The following is a 22065-nucleotide window of genomic DNA, read 5'->3' on the forward strand; positions in this document are numbered from 1 at the left end:
CATATATCCTTTTTTAGATTCTTTCCCATTATAGGTTATTTTAAGATATTGATTAATCTTCGCTATGCTGTACAGTAGGTCCTTGTTGTTTATCTATTTTATATATAGTAATGTGTATCTGTTAATCCCAAACTCCTAATTTATCTCTCCCCACCCCTTGCTATCCCCTTTGGTAACCATAAGTTTGTTTTCTATGTCTGCGAGTCTATTTCTGTTTTGTAAAGAAGTTCATTTGTATCATTTTTTGGATTCCACATATAAGTGATATAGTATTTATCTTTTTAAAACGAACAAAAGATTTGAACAAGCATTTCATGAAAGAGGATATTCAAATGACCAATTAATGTATTAAAAGGAACTCAGAATAATATCAAAGAAATGCAAATTAAAACCATAATAACACAATTAGCAGAATGGATAAAAAAATTTTAAACTTTCATTATCAAGTGTTGCTGAGGATGTGGAGTAACTGAAATTCTCATCCATTATGATTTGGCAGCTTCTAATAAAGCCAAACATAGACCTACTGTGGAACCCAACAATTCCACATCCAGGCATATGCTCAAGAAAAATTAATTCATATGGCCACCAAAGACTTGTACAAGAATGTTCATAGCAGCTTTATTCATAATAGTCAGAAACTGGACAAAATCCAAATGTCTGTCAACAGGAAAAGAAAACAATATGTGATATAGTTGTACAATGGAATATTACTGGCAATAATAAAAATGAACAGACTATTAATACACAGAATGACATGTATGAATCTCAAGAACGCTATGCTGAGAGAAAAAAGCCAGGCACAAAAGTATACATATTAAGATTCCATTCATATGAAGTTAAGAACAAGCAAAACTAATCTATGATGACAGAAATCAGAATAATGGTGACCTCTGGTGGATTGGTGAGTCCTTCCATGATGATGGAAATGGCCTATAACTTGAATGTGGTGGAGGTTACATGGTGTATACATATGTAAAAATGAATTGAGCTGAATGTTTAAGATTTGTGTACTGTATGTAAATTATACATCAGTAAAACTTTAAATAAAAAGGACCTCCAAAGAGCCTTTGTTTATGTGAGTTATATCTATCAAATTTTATATTAGAAATTGAAATTGTGAAATTTTAAGGTATTAACTCATTTTTAAATAAAAAAAAACTTACCACACATTAACATACATAATGTCTTTATGAAAAATAACTATTTTCTAAAACAAAAAATTAGAGGAGTGGCATTGTTTTACATTTTTGCAAATTTCTTTAACGTCTGACTAAAATAAGACAGCTGGAAAAAAGACAGCTGGATTCTCAAACCTGCTTCTGCATTTAATGTGTTAAAATATCATGTTATGCAGCCTTTGGAAACTCTACTGTACACTTACAGGAGAAGGCAAATGAAAAGACAAATGAAACTTATAAAAATAGTTTTAACCTCATGATTCTCTGGAAGTCTCAGAGACCCTAGAGTACCCCATATTATACTTTGGGAACTGCTGCTCTGACCCACCCTCCTTTGCTGCCTTTTTAGCATGTTGCTAGAAGAGAAATGTAATATTCAAGTTTAGAATGGGGTTCATGTTAGCTATTTTATTACACAGATTCCTTAGTATCTCTTTCATTTTCCACAGTTCTACCCCTGCCTCCCCTACATTTTCCAGGGCCAATAAGTTTGGAGATGAAGACTTCTCTTCCTCTTGGCCCTTGTCCTCTCTGTAGTGGAGGCTATATTCCAGCAAGCAGGTAGATGTTAACAATAGGACACATGAGCATGACAGGGGCTGACTTTGATCATTATCCACCCTCTTAGCATAATTATCATCATAAGTTGCTGCAAGAATTAGTTTTCGTTTCATCTCTCAACTCACAGGTCACCCCTATGACTGTATAGGAAGCACCTTGGTTAGTGACTTAGTAACCTCAGCTGTCTCACACCAGTTCACATCACTGTCCTTTCCAGAGGCAGGACTGCCTTAAGGACCTTGACATGGCACTCTTTTGCCTTCTTAGTGTGTCTTTAGTTATAGTTTAGAGCTGCTGGGTACAGCCAGATGACTGTAGGTACTGGTTGGCTTTCTGAGATGCATCTAATATGAGCGTAAGACATACGCTTCAGAACAATTTTTTCCAACATTTTTTAATGAAAAATTTCAAACATACAAGAGAGTTGAAAGAATTTTATGGTAAAAACCAATATACTCATCATCTAGATTTTACAATTTACATTTTACTATATTGCTTTATCATATATGTCTATCCATCCCTCTATCCATCCATAAATGATTTTTTATGCATTTCAAAGTAAGTTGCAAAAAAAAAAAAAGTAAGTTGCAGACATAAATACACTACACTCCTCAATGCTTCAGCATGCATACGTTTAACTAGAATTTAATGTTTGTGTAGAGGGTTGTTTTTTTTTTTCAGGTAAACTTTGTATATGGTTTACCCAAAGGCACTGAAAACTATGTCCACATAAAAACCTGCACATGTATGTTTATAGCAGCTTTATTCATAATTGCCAAAACTTGGAAGCAACCAAGATGCCCTTCAGGAGATGAATGGATAAATGAACTGTGGTACCTGCAGACAATGGATTATTTTTCAGCACTAAAAAGAAATGCATTTCAAGCCATGAAAAAAAAAATGAAGGAAACTTAAATGCATATTACTAAGTGAAAGAAGCCAGTCTGAAAAGGCTACATACGGTATGATTCCAACAGTATGACATTCTGGAAAACGCAAAGCTATGGAGATAGTAAAAAGATTAGTGGTTGCCAGAGGTTAGAGGGGAGGGAAGGATGAATAGGCAAAGCACAGAGGATTTTTAGCATGGTGAAACTGTTCTGTATGATACTACAATCCTGGTATGTTATTATATATTTGCCCAAACCCATAGAATATACAAAACCAAAAGTAAACCCTAATGTAAACCACAGACTTTGGGCAATTATGATATGTCAATGTAGGTTCATCAGTTATAACAAATGTACTACTCTAGTGAGTGATGTTGATAATGGGGCAGGCTGAGCATATGTGGGGGTAGGGAATATATGGGAAATCTCTGTCAGTTCTTCTCAATTTTGCTGTGAACCTAAAACTGCTCTAGGGACTTCCCTGGTGGCACAGTGGGTAAGAATCCACCTGCCAATGCAGGGAACATGGGTTCGATACCTGGTCCAGGAAGATCCCACAGGCTGCAGAGCAGCTAAACCTGTAAGCCACAACTATTGAGCCTGTGCTCTAGAGCCGACGAGCCACAACTACTGAGCCCACGCGCCCTGGAGACCACACACCACAACTACTGAGCCGACGCACCACAACTACTGAAGCCCGCGCACCTAGAGCCTGTGCTCCACAACAAGAGAAGCCACCACAATGAGAAGCCCGTGCACTGCAAGGAAGAGTCGCCCCCACTCACTGCAACTAGAAAAAGCCAGCATACAGCAACGAAGACCCAATGCAGCCAAAAATAAATAAATTAATTAAAAACAAAAGAAAAAACTGCTCTAAAAAAAAATTATCTTAAAAAAAATAAGTCCTGTCAGAAGAATGAGCTCTCTAGAAGACAAAGGCTGCTTTCATTTAAAAAAATTCATGTACAGTGAAGTGGACAAATTGTAAGTACAGCATTTGGTTAGTTCTGACAAATATGTTCACGTGTTTCCCATATAGAATTGTAAAATATGACTATCACTCCAGAGTTTTTCTTGTGGTCCTTCTCAGTGAATACCTGACCCCACCACACTCCCGGAGACAGGTACCTGTTTTCAGAATAATTTTTAACTTACACCCAGTGAAATTCTTTTTTAAATTAAATCCAGAAATCTCTGGATTACTTGGGCTTATTGTTCTTGGTTATAGACTCTCTAGAAGTCACAGAAAATTTCCAGCCTTTCCTTAGATGATAAGATATTTTGTGTAAATGACTTTTTATCTATAAGTTATTTTTTAAATTTACTTTTTATTTTATATTAGAGTATAGCTGATTTACAATATTGTGTTAGTTTCAGGTGTACAAAGTGATTCAGCTATGCATATATCCATTCTTTTTCAGATTCTTTTCCCATACAGGTTATTACACATTATTGAGTAGAGTTCCCTGTGCTATACAATAGGTCCTTGTTGATTATTTTACATATAATAGTGTGTATATGTTAATCCCAAACTCCTAATTTACTCCTCTCCCCACCTTTCCCCTTTGGTAACCATAAGTTTGTTTTTGAAGTCTGTGAATAAGTTTCTGTTTTGTAAATAAGTTCATTTGTATCATTTTTTTAGATCCCACGCATAAGTCATATCATAGGATATTTGTCTTTCTCTGTCTGACTTCACTTAGTATGATAATCTCTAGGTTCATCCATGTTGCTGCAAATGGCATTTCACTCTTTCTTATGGCTGAGTAATATTCCATTGTATATATGTACATCTTCTTTATCCATTTCTCTGTTGATGGACATTTAGGTTGCTTCCATGTATTGGCTATTGTACATACTGCTGCAATGAACATTGGAGTGCATGTATCTTTTCGAATTACGTTTTTCTTCAGATATATGCCCAGGAGTGGGACTGCTAGATCATATGGCAACTCTTTTCAATTTTTTAAGGAACCGTCATACTGTTCTCTATAGTGGCTGTACCAGTTTACATTCCCACCAACAGTGTAAGAGAGTTCCCTTTTCTCTACACCCTCTCCAGCATTTCTTATTTGTAGACTTTTAAATCATGGCCATTCTGACTAGTGTGAGGTGGTACCTCATTATAATTTTGATTTGCATTTCTCTAATAATTAGTGATGTTGAGCATCTTTTCATGTGCCTCTTGGCCATCTTCTTTGGAGAAATCTCTATTTAGATCTTCTGCCCATTTTTTGATTGGGTTGTTTGTTTTTTTGATATTGAGCTGCATGAGCTGTTTGTGTATTTTGGAGATTAATCCCTTGTTGGTTGCTTCATTTGCAAATATTTTCTTCCATTCATTGGGTTGTCTTTTCGTTTTGTTTATGGTTTTCCTTTGGTGTGCAAAAGCTTGTAAATTTGATTAGGTCCTGTTTGTTTATTTCTGTTTTTATACTGAGTTATTTTAAATTATGAAACAGAAGAACTGATCTTCAAGCACAGAATAGGTGTTCAGTATAAGCTTTTTATTTCCATAATTCTAAACTGCATGGATCTAAGAAAAATGTATTTAATGGGCAAAACTTTCAAAAGAAAAGAAAAAGCAAGTCACTGTCACTCATTCCTATATAGCAATAGTCCAGTGAAGGCAAAGCTCTCAATGTATTGTACAAGGTGAAAAAGAAGCTCTCAGGCTTCAGAGTTGCAGGATATTATTAAAGCCCTGTGACCATAAACCAGGCTGGCCTTAGTGCCTCTTTCCCAGACAGTCTTATTTAACATCAGCACTCCAGGCAGGGCAGGTCAGAACCTTTCAGAGCCAGGAAAATACCTCCTGCAGTGCTTAATCATACACATCTTGAGGCTTGTGGATAAACTCTTTATCAAACGAAGGCTTGAGTCCCAAACAAGTATTGAGTGGCTCATTTATTCCTTCTTTTGTCCCACCAAAATGATTTTTTTAGTGCATGGACAATTCTGCAGAGATTTATTAAGTCCTCATATAGACCTATTCCTGTGGAGCATGTGAGGATGAAAAATATGATTCTCAATTTCAAGGGGTTTTATGTTTTAGGGGGAGAACCAGGTAGAGGAGAATTCCAGTTAAGAGGAGGTAGGGCATGATGGAGAGGGAACTTCTGGAAGAGGGAAAATCTGAACTAGACCTTGAAAGATTGGTAAGGTTTTTTTTTTTTTTTACAAATATGGATGAAAAGAAAGAGCAAATAATTTTTCATACTGCAGCCCGAGTGATCTTTATGAAGCACAAATCTGATCATTACATTCCTCTACGTAAAGCCCTTCATCGATGAGAAATATTAACACTCGTGTTTTATGAGATAATAGTGCCTGGCACACAGTGGATGAGGAAACTGAGGCCCAGTAGGGGCCGTGCCCTCCCCAGAGCTAGGTACTTAATGGCAGAACCAGACTGGGACTTAGTCCCCTAGGAAATACTCCTCTCCTTAGGCATCTCAGTAGCCATTTTAGGTTCAAGAAAATAAATCAGCATCCTAGGATACAAGTATATCTGGGCTGTGGAGGACCATACAGCCATTCAAACCGGTGGGCACATCTGCGTGTAATCACCCAGAAGGAAATTCAAGATTACTGCTAATTCAGTAAGGGAAGTTGCCGAAATTATAGGTAGCATAATCCTGTTTTCACAAAACTAATGAAGTTTGTGAGTGGCAGGAAGAGGTCTGGAATGATAACACCAATGTGCTAGCTGAGGAGGGGGGATTTGGCAGAGGAACTTTCACTTGTTAACATATACATTTCTTTGTTGCTAGAGTTCGTTTTGGTGGCGGGTGGTCGTCTTGTTTTATTTACAAGGAGCATGCGTTTTGTTTCTAATTAAAAAGGCAGGCAAAACCAAACTCTCCGCTGACCCTCAGGATTGTGTCCAAATTCCTTACTGAGGCCCCTCTTGATCCACCTGCCTTCACGCCTGCTCTCCCTCTTCCAGTTCCGCCTGCATCCGAGCTCCAGCTGCCAGAACTCAGGGCTCTGCCTTTTGGACTGTGAGCTGCTTCTTCTCTCTACCCTTCTTTTCCCCTTCTCTCAGTGGGGCTGTCTTTTATTTATCCTTCAGGGCTGGTGCTTCCTGAAATACTTTCTTCCCTATTGTTTGGCACCATGTTGCCTTCGTTTTCCTTTTTCTTTTCCTTCCTGCCCAATTTGGCAGCTCATTTCTTCTCCCTGGCCTTTTAGCTCAGTCCTTGGCCGCCTGTTCTCTCTCGGGCGGAGCTCCTTCCCATCCACTTCTTCCGTTCCATCGCTCTGCCTCGACTCTCACACGTCCAACCCCAGGCCACACTTCCCTCTGAGCACGACATTTGGAGAGCCTTCTTCAGAACTAACCCCCCGACTTCCCCGGGACACACATACCCTCAGCAGGTGACACTGTTGTCCTTCCTGTGTGCTTCTCCCCTCTCTGCAGCCCAGACACTTTTCTTTATTGCACTGCTGCTCCCTTCTCACCCAGAGCATGATGGCCCTGTACCTCCTCCAGAAGGCTCTTCAAAACACAGCTCTGGTGTTCCCCCTACTGAAAATCCTTCAGAGGCTTCCCGCGGCTCTGAGGACAAAGACCTTACTCTTCAACCTCAGGCTCAGCTTATCTGACCCGAGCTCACATCCCCCTGTACCCCCTGCACACCAGCCCCACTGGCCTTTCAATGCTTCCCTCTAAAGGGCCTTGCTTCCGAGACCATTGCCCTGCTGACCTGGCCTTGAGTGTGCCCTCCTCACAGCCTCCCTGCACCCTGGTTGGTGCCTAGTTACCACCTCTCTTTCCACAGAAATCACACTGCTCAAGGAAACCTTTCCTGATGCCCAAACTAGACCAAACCCCTGATGGGGCGCTCAGAGCCCCACCACTTTCCTTCACAGTCCTCCTCACCGTTTGCTATGAAGGTTTGCATAATTCATGGATTCACTAGACTGAAAGCCCAGGCTAGGGACTGTGCCTGTTTTCCTCCTTTTGTGTCCCCCAGACCTAGCAAGGACAGGCACTCAATAACAGAAATGTGAAAGTTGAGGGAGAGGAAACAGGTGAGAAGAGTTAAGGGGAGAAAGTCCATGGGGTCAAGAATAGCTGAGTATGCCTGGTAGGCCAGCTGATGTCAGTCAGACCAAGGAATCTGGGTTGTATTTTGTGAATCAAAGGAGGTCAGCCAAGCTTCCAGGGCAGGACAGCTGAATTATATGATCAGCTCAACAGTGTAAATGGGATGACCTAGTACATTCCAAAAAGCCTTCAACAGTTTGGATTGATATTGGCTATGTCTCTGAGAAAAGGAATTGGGGATGGATTTTATTTTCTGTGTGCTGTGCTTGAAGTCTTTGGTGTTACTACTGTAGGTGAACGACACTGGAGGACTTCTCATTCAGCGGTCTGAGTGCTTCATCCATTAGCTCATTAGGACGGGAAAGCCTATGACGATAGCCGGCGGAGCATTTCTGCACCTTTCTTTAGCAAGGAGTCCAAACATTTTTTGAGTTCAATTTTTTTCTTAAAACAGGTGTTTACTAAAGTGAGCAAGGATCTTCTGCAGCTGTTTGGAGCCTGAGTGGCAGATGACACCAACTAACTGGCGACAAGTATGAGTTACACCCCAAAGGCTGCTGCAGCAGGATGCCCAGACAGCACGTAGACCACCTCCACACCTGCAGAGCTGAGAGGATCTCAGGTAAGGGGTCCATAGATGCTCAGTAATGAGGCTTGTGAGAGAAATACTTAAACTGGAGGTGAGGCCTTGATGGCAGTTTTGGCTTCGGAAGCAAGGTTGGGGTCATCATTCAGCTGCCTCTCCCTCCACCTCCTGAGGGGCCCTAGGTTTTATTTATTTATTTATTTTTATTTTATTTTTGGCTGTGTCGGGTCTTAGTTACGGCGTGCAAGCTTCTCTCTAGTTGTGGCACAAGGCTCTGTTGTTGTGGCTCATGGGCCTCTCTAGTTGTGGCTCACATGCTCAGTAGTCGCGGCACACGGGCTTAGTTGCCCCGCAGCATGTGGGATATTAGTTCCCCGACCAGGGATCGAACCTACGTCCCCTGCATTGGAAGGCAGATTCTTAACCACTGGACCACCAGGGAAGTCCCCTTAGGTTATATTTAAGTAGACCGCCTTCCCTACCTATAACTGTGAGTGCCAAAGCAATCCAAACGTGCCTCCACTCTAAGCTATGAAGAAACAATTAACCACAGTTAATGGCCCATAATTTGTTACTTCTGTATTCTATTCCCAAGGTTCCCTCCTAAGTTATTACCCATGAAGAAACATAAAACTGCACATAAAACTGTATTTCACAGAAACAAAGTGAGCTCTTTTTTGCTTTATTTCCCTCTGATTTAAAACAGTGGGTCTTCCTAGATGGAAAAGAGGTTCATCCCCACAGATGGGAAAGCCTACCACTCAGTGTTTTGCACCATGACAATGCAGACACATGGACAGGACCAGCTACAGAATTTGCAAGGCCCAGTCCAAAATGAAAATGAGGCCTCTTGTTAAATATAGTAGGAATTTCAAAACTGCAATAGAAGTGCATTAAACCGAGAGCAAGGGCCTTCTGAGTACGGGGCCCTGTGTGACTGCAGAGGCTGTGCACACACCAAATTTCTAGGTACTAGGAGGATGCGGGGGTCGGGGGGGGGGAACTCTACCCCGAGAAGCTCAAGCATAGGAGCAGCTCCTCCCCTGGCAGAGAGCCTCTGCAGAGGAGGGAGTGTCAGGAGACCTGGACAAAGCATGGGGTGGCCAGAGGGCCACTGCTGAGGGAGCAGATGGTGTGGCCAAGGACAGCGTTCTCTTGGTGGTCCTCCCAGTTCTGATCTGCTTGGGGTTTGGTTATTAGAGTGCCCACGGATCAGAAAGGAATTGGGGTGCTTTAGAAAACTAGAAGGAAGGGGCAACAAGTGAGTGTAGAAAACACTGGGATTGAGGAGGCATGAAGAAAGGGAGTTTCTAGAATGGAATTATCCCTGTTTTATTTTCATTTAATCAACCAATCTTTTTTTTTTTTAAACTGAAGTAGAATATCAAATTTAGATGATTTTTCCCCCTAAACCTACTCCTCCCCATTCTCCATTTTAGTAAATGATCCAACTGGATGGATCACTGTCCATCCAGGTGATCCAGGCAGAAACCTGGAGTCTGGTTCCTCCTCCTCCTCTGCCTCAACAGTGCTCACTGAATCCTGTTAGTTCTCTCTTCAGGGTCCTTCTTGGGCCTGCACATCTACCTCTGTATCCAATGATGCCACCACCACTTCTTGCCATGACTGACAGCAGCCTCCTCACTGCCTAGCTTTTGAATCATGCAGACTAGAGTTCAAGTCCTCATTCTGCCACATGTTAGCTGAGTGACCTTGGATAGGGCTCTTCACCTTTCTGAGCCTCAGTTTATTCATCTGTAAAATGGGAATAATAATACAAAGGGTTGTTGTCTGGACTAAATGAAATGACGAAAGTGTCTTAGCACACAGTACATGCTCAATGAATTAGCTTCTTGTCTCTTTCCCTCTTCATTCCTCAGGCCTTAGTTTATACATTACTTCCCTAGGAACCCCTCTGCCGACTTGCTGCAAGTTCCCACAGATCCCCAGACTGCTCTGCAGCGTTCATCACACTTACCTGTCTTTTGTCCACAGTCTTCTCCATGAGCACAGGATTCTGGCTTTCTCTGCCTACTGAGGTGCCTGACATGAAGTAGGAATTCATATTTTGTTATTTGACTGGTATCCCTGTATATAATCAAAGGTTCCCAGCCATGGGGTCTCTGTAATGTCCCCCCACCAACTCTAGGTAAGTGGGCAGATGACCATAAACAAACGATGGAAACCAAGAGCATCCTACCCAATATAAATTAAACCTAGGGCACTGGGGCAACTCGTCATAGCAGATCCCGTTCATGAGAAGCAGACCTTGGTCAGGTAAGGCCCATTCAAGGCCAGCCGACCAAGCCAGGAAGCCAGTGCTCCAGATCAACACAAACTTCCCTGGGAAGGCAGTGAGGCTGGGCTAAGGAAGGGACAGCACTACGGGCAGGATCACCCGCCCTGGAGAAGGAATGAAGGTGGCCCCCATTCATTGACCCAGGGCCACCTGAGTAGTTGGGCCAACCCTCCTCCTCAGGCCTTGACAGCTCCCCACTAGATATCCCCCACTGAGGCCAGTCAATTGCATGAGAGGTATGCACACCAAGGGGCTGACGCCCTGAGAAGCCCAAGGTGGAGGGGCTGGGTTTTTTGTTTTCTGAACTTTGAAATAACATATACGTAGAAAAGGACATTAAAAATCTGTAGTTTATACTCCAATAAAGATGTTAAAAAAATTTTTTTAAAAACCTGTAGAGGCTGATGAGTTATCAGATGAGCATTCATGAAACCCACTACTCTGATCAGTACCTAAAGCATCTCCAGTACTCTGGAAGCCCACTTACCCTCCCCAACCTGCTCGCTCCAACCCCTAGAGATGACCAAGGCCCTGGCTTTCGTAGTTACCGTACCTTGGCATCTGAAATAATACTTTTGCCTGGTTTTGAACTTTTAAAGAATAGAATCATACAGCACATAATATTGTTCTTTTTTCTGTTCAGTATTATGTGAGATTCATCTGTGTGTTTGTATGTGTAACTAGTTTATTCATTCATTGCTGTGTTAGATCTTGTAGATGAATGTTTCACAAACTGTTTATCCCTTGCTCTGTTGATGGACATTTGTACTGTTTCTGGCTTGTGTATTTTATTGCCTTAGTGTGAGGCTGTCCTGGATGACTTGCAGAGGCAAGGGGAGTTTGGAGCAGAAGGGAAAGGAGGGGGAGAGGCAGGAGGAGCTCTGGGCATGGGGGCAGGGCAGGTGAGAGGGACTCTCAGGTCAGATAGGGCTGTGGAAGTACAGAGTGGGGCTGACGGCACCGTGGAGGAAAGGGTGCCAGAGGGCTCCTTTGAAAGTTTGCTCCTACTCAGAGACTAGAGGAGTGCAGTTCCCCTCTGAGGGCAAGTGTTCTGCGTGCTGAAGGCCATGGTCATGTGGTTTAGCAGGCAGGAGTTCAACTCCTCCACCTTCTGGACCTGCTGCCTGAACCCACTTCTCTGCTCCCCATGGGGTGCAGGGCCGGCTCTGCATGCCTAGAGAGAAAGCCAGGCAGGGCAGCTGATAGCAAAATATTGCCCTAGGGGGACAGAGGCAACACCACAAACTGGCCAGGGAGTCACCTCTGGTGCCTCTTTCTCAGGATGGGCAGACATCAAGAGATTTGTGTTTGGGAAGTTCAGGGATCACCACTGCCCATCCAGACACTGACCAGAATGGAGGTAAGGCGGCAGAGCCCCGAAAGGAAGGGGCCAGCACGGCTGACTGCTTGCCCAGCCCTCACCTGCCCTGGAAGCAACGCCACCCTGTGGAGCCCACCTCTCGGAGACTCCCAGCAGCCCCGGGCAGAGCTCCCACCCCAGCAAGAGAACCTGTCCCTGGTAACACTCCACCCACTTAAGTGGCTGGATCTTAAGTATTTCACCTTGGGGACCATCTTGGCTGGAGATGGCCGGGAGTCCCTATCACCCCTGAAAGACCTGACATGTTTCCCTCCTCCCTCCAGCTGAGCAGGTACAGGTAAGAAGAGAAGTTCTCTTGCCTTGGAGCAGTACAGCTGCCTGGGAAACAAGAAGGGTTCCTGCTGCTTCCAGCTCTGGACGACGTGTGAAAGCAGGTAAGGTGGGGGCCTCAGGCAGAGCAGAAGTTCAAGTGTGGGCTCTGCAGGATGCTACCCATGCTGCAGGGCAACTAGACTTTGTAAAACATGATCTATTTCCTCATTGGATCCTCAGCAGCTTTGTGGGTTGACTGGACAAACTTCCCCATAGAGGAGAAATTAAAGCAGAGTAGAGTGGTCAAGGCTACACCCTAAATCATCAATGAAGGGGCTAGAACACAGGTCCCACAATCTCCGGGTCAGGGCAGCACAGAGCTACGCACACACAGGCATGTGCCTAGACAGACACCCAGCTCTGGCTTCTTGGGCTAAGAGTTGCCTTGACCCCTGACACCTGCCTTGGGGAGGAATTCAACTCTTCCTAGCGGGGCTTGGGAGAGAGGATGGCAAAGTGACATCAGTGTTCACACCTGCTCCAAGCTGACTGGGAAGGAAATGCTGACATCCTAGCACTTTAGATCCTGCACACAGAAGACAAAAGGCAAGGCCCGTGCTGCAGGCCTTTTGGTTCAGCCATCCTTTCAACTGACAAGACTGGGCAAGCAGTCCTCAGGCCCATGAGAACCAGTCCCCAAGTTAATGCCTCAGAGCTGCACAGGGTAGATGTAAGGGTATGTATGTGAGGTGGCCTTGCACACTGGCTCAGGTGGGCATACCTGATGCCTTAGCAGTTTCTCCAAGCCCCTGGGGAAGGATGACTTCGCTGCATTTCTGGCAGAGACTCGGAACTGTTGTTAATAGTAATGTGTCTCCATTTTAAGTACCCTGATTTATAAATTTCCAGGGAAGCAGGTGTGGAAGGAGGGCAGAGACTGAACCTCAGGAACACCAATACCAACATAGGCACAGGGAAAGGATGGTCTGGCGCAGCCTCTAAGGCCAACTGCAGAGGCAGAAGAGCCAGCAGGTATGGATAGTCCTTGGGGACACCCAAGAACGTGCTGGGGGGCAGAAGTCTGAGGCAGCAGTTGGCTGGTTTATCAACTCAAGTGAAAGAATAGAAAGAATTATGCTACCCAGGTCAGGTCCCAAGGGCTGACAGGGACTTCAAAATTGGGAGCCTCCCCAGTATAGAGTATGTGCCAGTGAGTACCAGAATCTTCTGGGTGACTTGAAAGAACCTCTAGTTCTAGGGACTGATTTTCCAATGGGCAAAATACAGTAGGGGAACCATTTATAATTAACTCACATCTGTTTTAATTTGGATGACGAAGGCTTAAATATGTTCAGCCACCATGGGCTCCTTTGGCATTGGAGATGAAAGGAGGACGAGCTGAAGGCAAGGTCTTCACTCCTTTTCCAACCTTGGGCTCGCTTGCCAGGTAGTGAACACAATCTGGTCCAGGCCTTAGACATCCATGCTGGGCAGAGGTAAGGCCCACCTCGCTCTACCTCCCCTGCCTCCTCAGCCTGGAGAGCTGGCTGGTCTGCATATCTTAGGGCTTGGTCAGTCTTCAGTGAGGAACCTAAAACTCATCACCTGTTCAGCAAAGTGAGGCCTCATCAGTCTCCACAGGACTCAGAGTTCTTAGATGCCACCCCAACTCCACCCCAACTCCAACAAGCGATTTCTTTCTCTTGGCCCCCTTTCCCATTGCTTTTATAGGACTTTAAAGCAGCAGTGCACCTGCAGACTTGCATCCATTAAAAAAATATATTTTAAGTTCATATATGAACTTTAAAGTCTCTGAGTAGTGATAAACTTGCAATTTATTTTAACTCAGATCAGAATGTTACCTCTGTAAGGTGGAAGACCCAGGGCAGGGCCAGTCATCTTCTAGTTTTTAATACATGGTGGGACAGAAGCTCTGTCTGGCTCTGACCATTCAGAATGTCCACCAGCAGCCAGAGACAGAAATGTCACCTCATTAACGGATGGTGGAAAGGGGAGCACTTTCTAGGCACTCACTGTCAACCCCCTCTTTGTGGCCAGTGCTCTGCTCTAGATAAGGAAATGCTCAGTTCCTCACCACCCACGGGCAACTCAGCTGGCGCTGCGGGGCTGGATTCCAGCCCAAGTTTGTGGGCTCAGAAACCCCAGGTTCTTTCCACCAAACGAGTGGGTTTGAAACTGGTTCTTGTGGCAGTGCTTCAGAGGTTCCCTGCAAAGTGTCATCTTAAATTTTAAAAGTCGTCTGTAACACGTACACTCAGATGTAAAACATGCATTGCTTAGGCTGCCTGAGACCTCAGGTAAGGCCTCCATTATTGTGCTTGTGTGGGCTTCTCAGGTCGCTGATGCAGAAGGTGCAAGCCTTGTGCTGGGATCGCCACACCCAGCTGCAACTCAGTGCTATGGCTCTCACCATAGTACAGTTTTAGTGATTATAACCTTCGTGTGTTTCTTACCTGATGTATGGAGGATAAGGGCTGAAAGCAGGTATTGGATATTCCTCTTGATCTTTTTTCAAGTATCTACTGCAGACAACCTATGACTATTTCCACTTACACAGATAAAAATCAGGATTTTTTCCTCTATACTATACCAAACAAACAAAATCAGATATAAATTGGACACTGAGATAGCTCACAACTAACCCATTTGCACTAGTCAAAAATGCTCCCCCCACCACCCTTGCCACCCCACTAGTTTAAGACATGACTTGAACTTAGTTCATGCTATTAACACTTTTTATGTACATGAAAGGTTTAAAAGAAAAACAAAAATACTGCATTACAATATCAAAGCCTTTTGATTTGGGTTACCAGGGAGAGGAGGGCTCACAGTTTAAGCCTTCTGGTAGTGACTACTAAGCTCTTTTCCAAGATTTCTGGTTTGGCTAACTCAAAGAGAACCAGGTTAGAGTAACTATTTATCTAAGGCTGCTTTCTGGAAACCCAAGAGCACTGAGGGGAAGGGGGCAGGAGAGAATGTTTCTTATTCAAATTCTTCTGTTTATTCACTGGTAACCGTGGATGAATCTTTGCTGCTCCCTGAAACTTGGTTTTCTCAACAAAGTATCACAAACTCAAAATGGATTAAAGACCTAAATGTAAGACCGGATACTATAGAGGAAAACATAGGTAGAATACACTGACATAAATTGCATCAATATCTTTTTCAATCCATCTCCCAGAGTAATGGAAATAAAAACAAAAATAAACAAACGGGACCTAATTAAACTCAAAAGCTTTTACACAACAAAGGAAACCACAAACAAAACAAAAAGATAACCCAAAGAATGGGAGAAAATATTTGCGACTGACAAGGAATTAGTCTCCAAAATATACAAACAGCTCATGCAGCTCAATGTCAAAAAAAAAAAAAAACAACCCAATCAAAAAATAGGCAGAAGACCTAAACAGACATGTCTCCAAGAAGACATACAGATGGCCAAACGGCACATGGATAGATGCTCAACACTGCTAATTATTAGAGAAATGCAAATCAAAACTACAATGAGATATCACCTCACACTGGACAGAATGGCCATCATCAAAAAATCTACAAACAATAAATGATGGAGAGGGTGTTGGTGGGAATATACATTGGTACAGCCAGTATGGAGGTTCCTTAAACTAATAACAGCTACCACATGATCTAGCAATCCCACTCCTGGGCTTATATCCAGAGAAAAACATGGTTTGAAAGGATACAGGCACCCCAGTGTCCGTTGCAGCACTGTTTACAATAGCCAAGACATGGAAGCAACCTGAATGTCCATCGACTGATGAGTGGATAAAGAAGATGTGGTACAACAGAATGTTAGTCAATTAAAAAGAATGAAATGATGCCATTTGCAACAACATAGATGATGGGCCTGGAGATTATCATACTAGGTGAAGTAAGTCAGAGAAAGACAAATATATTATGTGGAATCTAAAAAAAAGATACAAATGAACTTATTTACAAAACAAACAGTTTCACAGACTTAGAGAATGAACTTGGGGGAAGGGTGGCGGGGGAGGATAGATTGGGAGTTTGGGATTCAGATGTACACACCGCTATATTTAAAACAGATAACCAACAAGGGCCTACTGTAAAAAATAAAAAATTAAATTTAAAAAAATCAGGAGGTTGGATTAAATCAATGATTTCAGACTTTCATTTTAATCATCGGAGCCTTTCTTCAAATCACATCACATCTTACTTGGAAGCCTAATACTGAATGGGACAGAAGGCTCGCTCCCCACAGAACAGCATGAAAACCACAAAACTACACTATCTAAGGTCCCTCCCCACTACCTCTAATACCAGGATTTCAAGTCCCAGGCCTCTGAAACACAGATGCTGACTCCTGCTGCCCCCTCCTGGCCAGGCCTCTCCCTGTCTCTTGAACAGACTAAGGAGTGGAGCTGTTTTATCCCATGCACCTAAAACACTGGTCACAAGACTGACTAGAGAACCATAGTGGCAAGGGGCTGAACAACTGTTTGTGGGTGAAAACGACATTTACTTAGTTTACATGGTCACAGAGGGTATAGCAGAATCAATGCTGTTACAATAGTGGGCACTACTGTCAGCAGCAACACGACGTTTTTAACCAGAATCCGAGCCTCATGGGTTCAGTTTGCATTAAAAAAAAAAAAAAAAAAAAAGTCAGGAAGAGTGAAAGGTCAATTTTGAATGCCAGTGTAAAACAAATTTCACTGAAAATACAACTGAAATGCAACTGCTATGAGCACTATAAGAGAAGCTAAGAACTTCGATATGATAAAAAAGTGGTAAATAAAATACAACAGCAGCATTAAAAAACTTTGTCATTCCTACTTCAGAGGGTACCCCTTCCCTTTCCTCCTCATGCCTCCGACAACTGCCTAGTCTGGAAGAGCCCTGTTCAACCAGGGAGGGAGCTGGTATCTGCACAAATGTGCAGCAGATGAACTCCACACAAGGGAGAGGACCAAGGTGTAAGTGTGGTTGTGTACCGGGGGCAGGGAGACTCCTGTTTAAGAGTCAGAGGCTTAGGAGCGTAGCCACCTACTCCTGCTAGATGCCTCTCACACATTCTGGTCCTGCCCTCCAGACATCTCATCAGTAACCTCAACTTTGAACAAATGTTCTTAGAAAATGTGACTAGAAATTAAACAGCTGGGACTCCTGCCATATTTTCCAAACTCCAAATGGAGACTCAAGTCATTTTGCTCCACAGTCCAGGTCCATTTTCACTCATTGTTAGCCCTACCCTCAGCTAATGCAGTCGGGTGGGTACAGCTGCAGCCCTGGAGACAGATCACTTGAACAGGTACCAGCAAAATGAAAAGTCCTGCAATAGCACCTTCAAAGCAGCCCTTGTTCTTAAGACATCAGCAGAGGTCATGGCTACAGTTAACGATCTCCCAGCCTCATGTGCAGTGGCCAAGTATATCAGCTGTCTCAAGGACAGTGGCCTGAAACCATATTCTAGGGTTTATCCTCAATTCCCATTTTGATATTTTTTAATAGCTGGAAATTAACAAATGCTCTGCGGCAGCATTTTGTTCATTCCCCTTTAAATCCGCCACAGTACCTTTTTAATTCTTAGAATATTATTCTCTGCTAACATAGAAATGAACAATGAGCATATTAGCAAAATAAAGAAAAATTTTCTGTACACCTTTACTAGGAAGTCTCAGTGGATTAAGGCAGTCCTATCATTTTTTGGACTGGGATTAAGGACACCGAAGTACAGAAAGAGGGGAAAAATTCAGAGATGAAGAGGACATCCTGGCATCTGAAGGTCACCGTTAGTACTCCACTGCTTAGACCAAATACCTCCATGTGACAGCCTGAAGAAATCTGACTGTGTCCTCGGATAACAGCTTTTCTTCACATATTGCCCTCTTCCACAGGGCAGTTCCTTGCCTTGACTCGCACTGTGCAGGTCTCACCAGCACCGGGCTCTTCATCTTCCGCAACGCCAGTAACTCCCCCTCTATGGACCCAACAGCGTTGCTAGATCCTACAAGTGTTTTTAACTTGCCGAGGGCTAAGCATTAGCCCCCACGCACAACAGGAGCTCTGTGTAGACACACATTGGCTGACACAACTCAGGTTTTTACAAATTGGTCTGAGCACAGACTTGGCTCCCAGATGGACTGAAGGGAGCTGAAGTGGCACCTTCTCCTCCCAGAGGACAAGTTAGTTCTCAAACACCTGCCAGATGGCACACACAGCTCTCAGACTGGAACCAACTAAGCTGTTTTTAAGTGCGTGTGTACTTTAGGAAGTGAGTACATCCGGAAAGTGACCTTGGAAGGCTCTCCGGTAGCTCAGAGCAGGTCACTCATCAGAGCCCCCAACTCACCACAGATGTGAGGCTGGCAACCCCAGAGCTGGGCGTTACTCAGTACCTACCTTCCCTCACGAGGAACTGCATAACGTTACGTCCCCCACAGGCCCACGGGATGGGAAGCGTGCCCAAGAGTGATACAGGAAAGAAAATCCACCTCCGCGAAGAACAAGAACTAGTCCGGAAGTGACTAGAAACTACGGCCTCCTCGGCTGGTTGCAGATCTAAGGAGCAGAGGTTCCTCCCTCTGTGTGGGAGGAGGAAGGAGACCTCTAGTTAGGCACACAATCCACTCATCCAATTCAGTTTCTGCCCAAGGTCTCTCTGCCCACCCGTAATTCTCTCATCCAAGACAGGCAGAGCAGAAGGACTTTCTAGCCACCCTCTCCGCAAAACCTCCTTTCAGTCTCCACTGCACGCATGCCTCAGTTCTTACCTGCTGCTACATGGGCAGCTGTTGCTCCTTGCATGGGGTTAAGGGGTCAGAGCACTGGCTAAAATCAAAGCAACAGCAAAAAAAAAAAAACAAAAAACGAGCCTGGAGGACAGAGGTAGTTTTAATTACTGTTGACACTCAGTTCTTCAGATAAGGAAGAACAGCTGATTGTTAATGTTAAGATGTCAGACTGCTTTGCCTTTTTAGCTTTGGAGATGTTAGTGGCAAAAACCATCGAGGAAATGTGTTGCAGTGTGTGGGTATTGTGGTGCGGCTCCTTGCCAAGGTCCAGAGTTTAAAAGAAATCAGTAGTTTTCCTTTGCCAAGGTCAGCTTTCTCAGCAGCACCTCAAATTGCTTCTGTGTAAGAGGGAAATGGGGTGAAGGGGAATAAACCACAGGGAAAAAGAATTAGAACGTGTTAGCAAATGCTACCATGCAGAACACTAAACTTTATTCACTTTATTTATATATTTAACAGTTCTAAAGTATTTACTTCTTGCTTTGACAAAAAATGAAAAATATAGGAGCACTGACCAACTCCTCTTTAGGAGAAAAGGGTTATATATACAGCTACGGAGAGTTATGGTTCCTCCTTTACATACAAAGAAAAATATTAATAAAAAAGTGCTTCATTGATCAAAAAAGGGCTAAGAGCTGCAAGCATTTATTCACACTGTACATCAGACCCAAGAAACCCGTATCGTAACCTCTTGGCACCTGTCACTAGGACCTGCACAATCTTCAGTTAGACTGACTTCTCCCTACCTGCAAGGCCAGACCACACAGAGTGCGAAGAACTTACACCCTGTTTCACTAAATTCAGATTCTGAGCAACCTCCTGCCACTGGGAAGTCAGACGCACTCAGACGCTCTTGGCTTTGCCTGGACTGACAGCTCCAGGGAAGGCTTCTGGGCCACGTCTTATCTACACCCAGGCACACACAGGAGCCACCTTCCTGAGAGACAACTTGCCTTTAGCCAGGGAATTGCTTCCAAAGGGTAAGGAAAGTTCCCAGGCCTCACCCCCACTGCCCACCACAATCCGCCCTGTTACCAGTTAGCAGCTTTTAGCAGAGCCAAGCATGGCCCTTCCCCCGAGAGGGAGGGCAGGCACAAAACATGGATGCCAAGATCACAAAGCACAAACCTAAACTCCTCTCCACTCTTCTCCATACCCACCTCCACCACAAATATTCTTGATTTAAGGCTCTTTTTGGACCCCATCGAAGCTTACTAAGGAAAGGTGCCTTGCATCTCCTACGGGCTTTGTCACTTCTCTAAGGAGCCCTGCAGAGTCACCAAGTGGCCCCTCACTGCTGACCAGCAGCACAGGAGCAGGGCAGTGGGACCGCTGGGCCCTTCCCACTGCTCCAAGAAGGGGAGGCGGAGGAAGGCTGAGTCTATGGGACATGCTCCCTTCTCCAGACACTGCACTCTGAAAGGCTGATTCTACCCCTAAAGGGGGAGATCCATGATTGGTTTGGGAGTGGGGAATTTTTGGAACCCTGAGTCTGGATTTCCGTGTGCTAGACGAGGAAGAGAGATTGTTTGGGGGACCAGGCCCCAGAAGGGGCTTCCAGGCTCAGGGCATACTTTGGCCTTGACCATGGCAGCAGGATACTGCACTCTGGCCAGTCTGCACCCTATGCCTGAGGGTGGGAAGCGCCACACAGCCTGGCTGAGGGGGGCAGACTGTTGACAGTGAGGGGAGCCCTAGACAATCTGGGTCAAGTTAAAAAGAGAATCCCATGGGGGAGAATAGCCAGCCACCCATTCCCAGCCCTCTCCCTGCTTCACGAGTGTACCCCTTCTTTACCTAAACGGGGTGGGAGCACCTAAGGGGTCCCACTTACTATGTGCCTGTGCCCCTCTCTCCAAACCCCAATCCCATTTATCTGCCTGTGGGATGGGACTAGCCCAGTCCCTCTTGGAAGGGAGAGGGCACCTGGGGCACTGCTCTTAGAGCAGATGCTTTCGGCGTCCTCAGCAGCAAAGGTTTTTCCAATCCAATCAGCTCTGATGTGGCAGTGATACGAGGAATGGTCACAAACGTCAGCATTGGCTTTATTCGCTGCTCTCTATCTCAGGCCTCCACTCCTGACTCAACCAGCCTCCTCCCATCCTGAGGAACTAAGCCACCCCTCAGCATCGCCTGACAGCAGGCAGCTCAACAGTTACAGGGGGCCTGGCAACCTCTGGTCTTCCATCCAAAAAAAAAAAAAAAAGACAAATAGGGTACTTGTCTCATTTTTGGAGGCAGAGGGAGGATAGAAAATGGAGAGGAAAACAAATGCGGGGGTGGGTTGGGGAGGGAGAGATCAATCTACAATCCAGTGGTACATCCCAAATTTCCATCACTCTGCACAGTTGGTTCCATGTCCCCATTCCAAAGTGCACGGGCCTCTCAGTCTGCCCAGGCTGTTGTGGGCCTGTCAGAGGAACAGCAGCTTGGCCTCTGCCCGCCCCAGGTCACTGAGCTTCAGTTTGAAGTGGCTGCAATGGGCTTATCCAGTTCAAGGTCAATGCTGGAGCTTGTGGGATGCAGGCTGCTATAACAAGACTTGCACACTCGACTAGGTTCAAAGAGCTGTTGGCTGGGAACTGGAACCTTCTGGTTACAACAACTGGAGCAGAATACGTTCCCACAATTCCTTGAGATGAGCAGAAACAAAAACAGCATTAGTGTCAGCAGACACAGGGTGGAGAACCCAACTTCAGAAGACAGCGCTTCTCTGTACACGATTCAGATATGCCGGAGACTCCTCTAATATCAAACACTCTCATTTGTCTAAACCCACAAAGAAGCCAGGGAGGGAGGGGACCGCTCCCTAGCACAATCGCACACCACTTTCACTTTAGGGCCAAGGACCCTGGCTGCCTCACCACTATGGCTCAAGGTTACAAGGTGTCAGGTAGATGCTGCTCAAGAGAGATCCATGAAAACAAATGAGCCCAGGGCAGAAGGCAGCTGCTAGCTCAATGGCCAAGTCTTGGCCCAGGAAAACCCCGTGGCCACACCCACCTGGGCAATGGCCTCTGTGTAGCTTATGATCACAGAGAGGCCAGAGTCCAATGGAACTGCCTCTG

General features: G+C 44.6%; 1 protein-coding gene and 1 long non-coding RNA gene across 8 annotated transcripts in view; one reads left to right on the top strand and one right to left on the bottom strand.

The window, feature by feature from the left end:
- The window catches only part of LOC115855464 (uncharacterized), a 56991-nt gene that overhangs the window by 24369 nt on the left and 10557 nt on the right, over nt 1-22065 (top strand). Inside the window, exons 2-4 of one of the 2 annotated variants that reach the window (XR_004040456.2) lie at nt 8140-8307; nt 12215-12325; nt 13113-13235. This is a non-coding gene — a long non-coding RNA (uncharacterized lncRNA). The remainder of the gene's footprint in view (nt 1-8139; nt 8308-12214; nt 12326-13112; nt 13236-22065) is intronic. The other variant, XR_004040455.2, reaches the window with a different exon arrangement.
- The window catches only part of MTMR3 (myotubularin related protein 3), a 136842-nt gene continuing 134184 nt past the window's right edge, over nt 19408-22065 (bottom strand). For 5 of the 6 annotated variants that reach the window (XM_060311126.1, XM_030860772.2, XM_060311124.1 and 2 more), the window contains one exon: nt 19408-21629. In XM_060311126.1, the coding sequence (XP_060167109.1) occupies nt 21458-21629 (172 nt within the window). In that variant the 3' untranslated portion in view covers nt 19408-21457. The remainder of the gene's footprint in view (nt 21630-22065) is intronic. The other variant, XM_030860777.3, reaches the window with a different exon arrangement.

The sequence above is a fragment of the Globicephala melas genome, chromosome 13 (genome assembly GCF_963455315.2).
Source record: "Globicephala melas chromosome 13, mGloMel1.2, whole genome shotgun sequence".
NCBI classification, from domain to species: Eukaryota; Metazoa; Chordata; class Mammalia; order Artiodactyla; family Delphinidae; genus Globicephala; species Globicephala melas.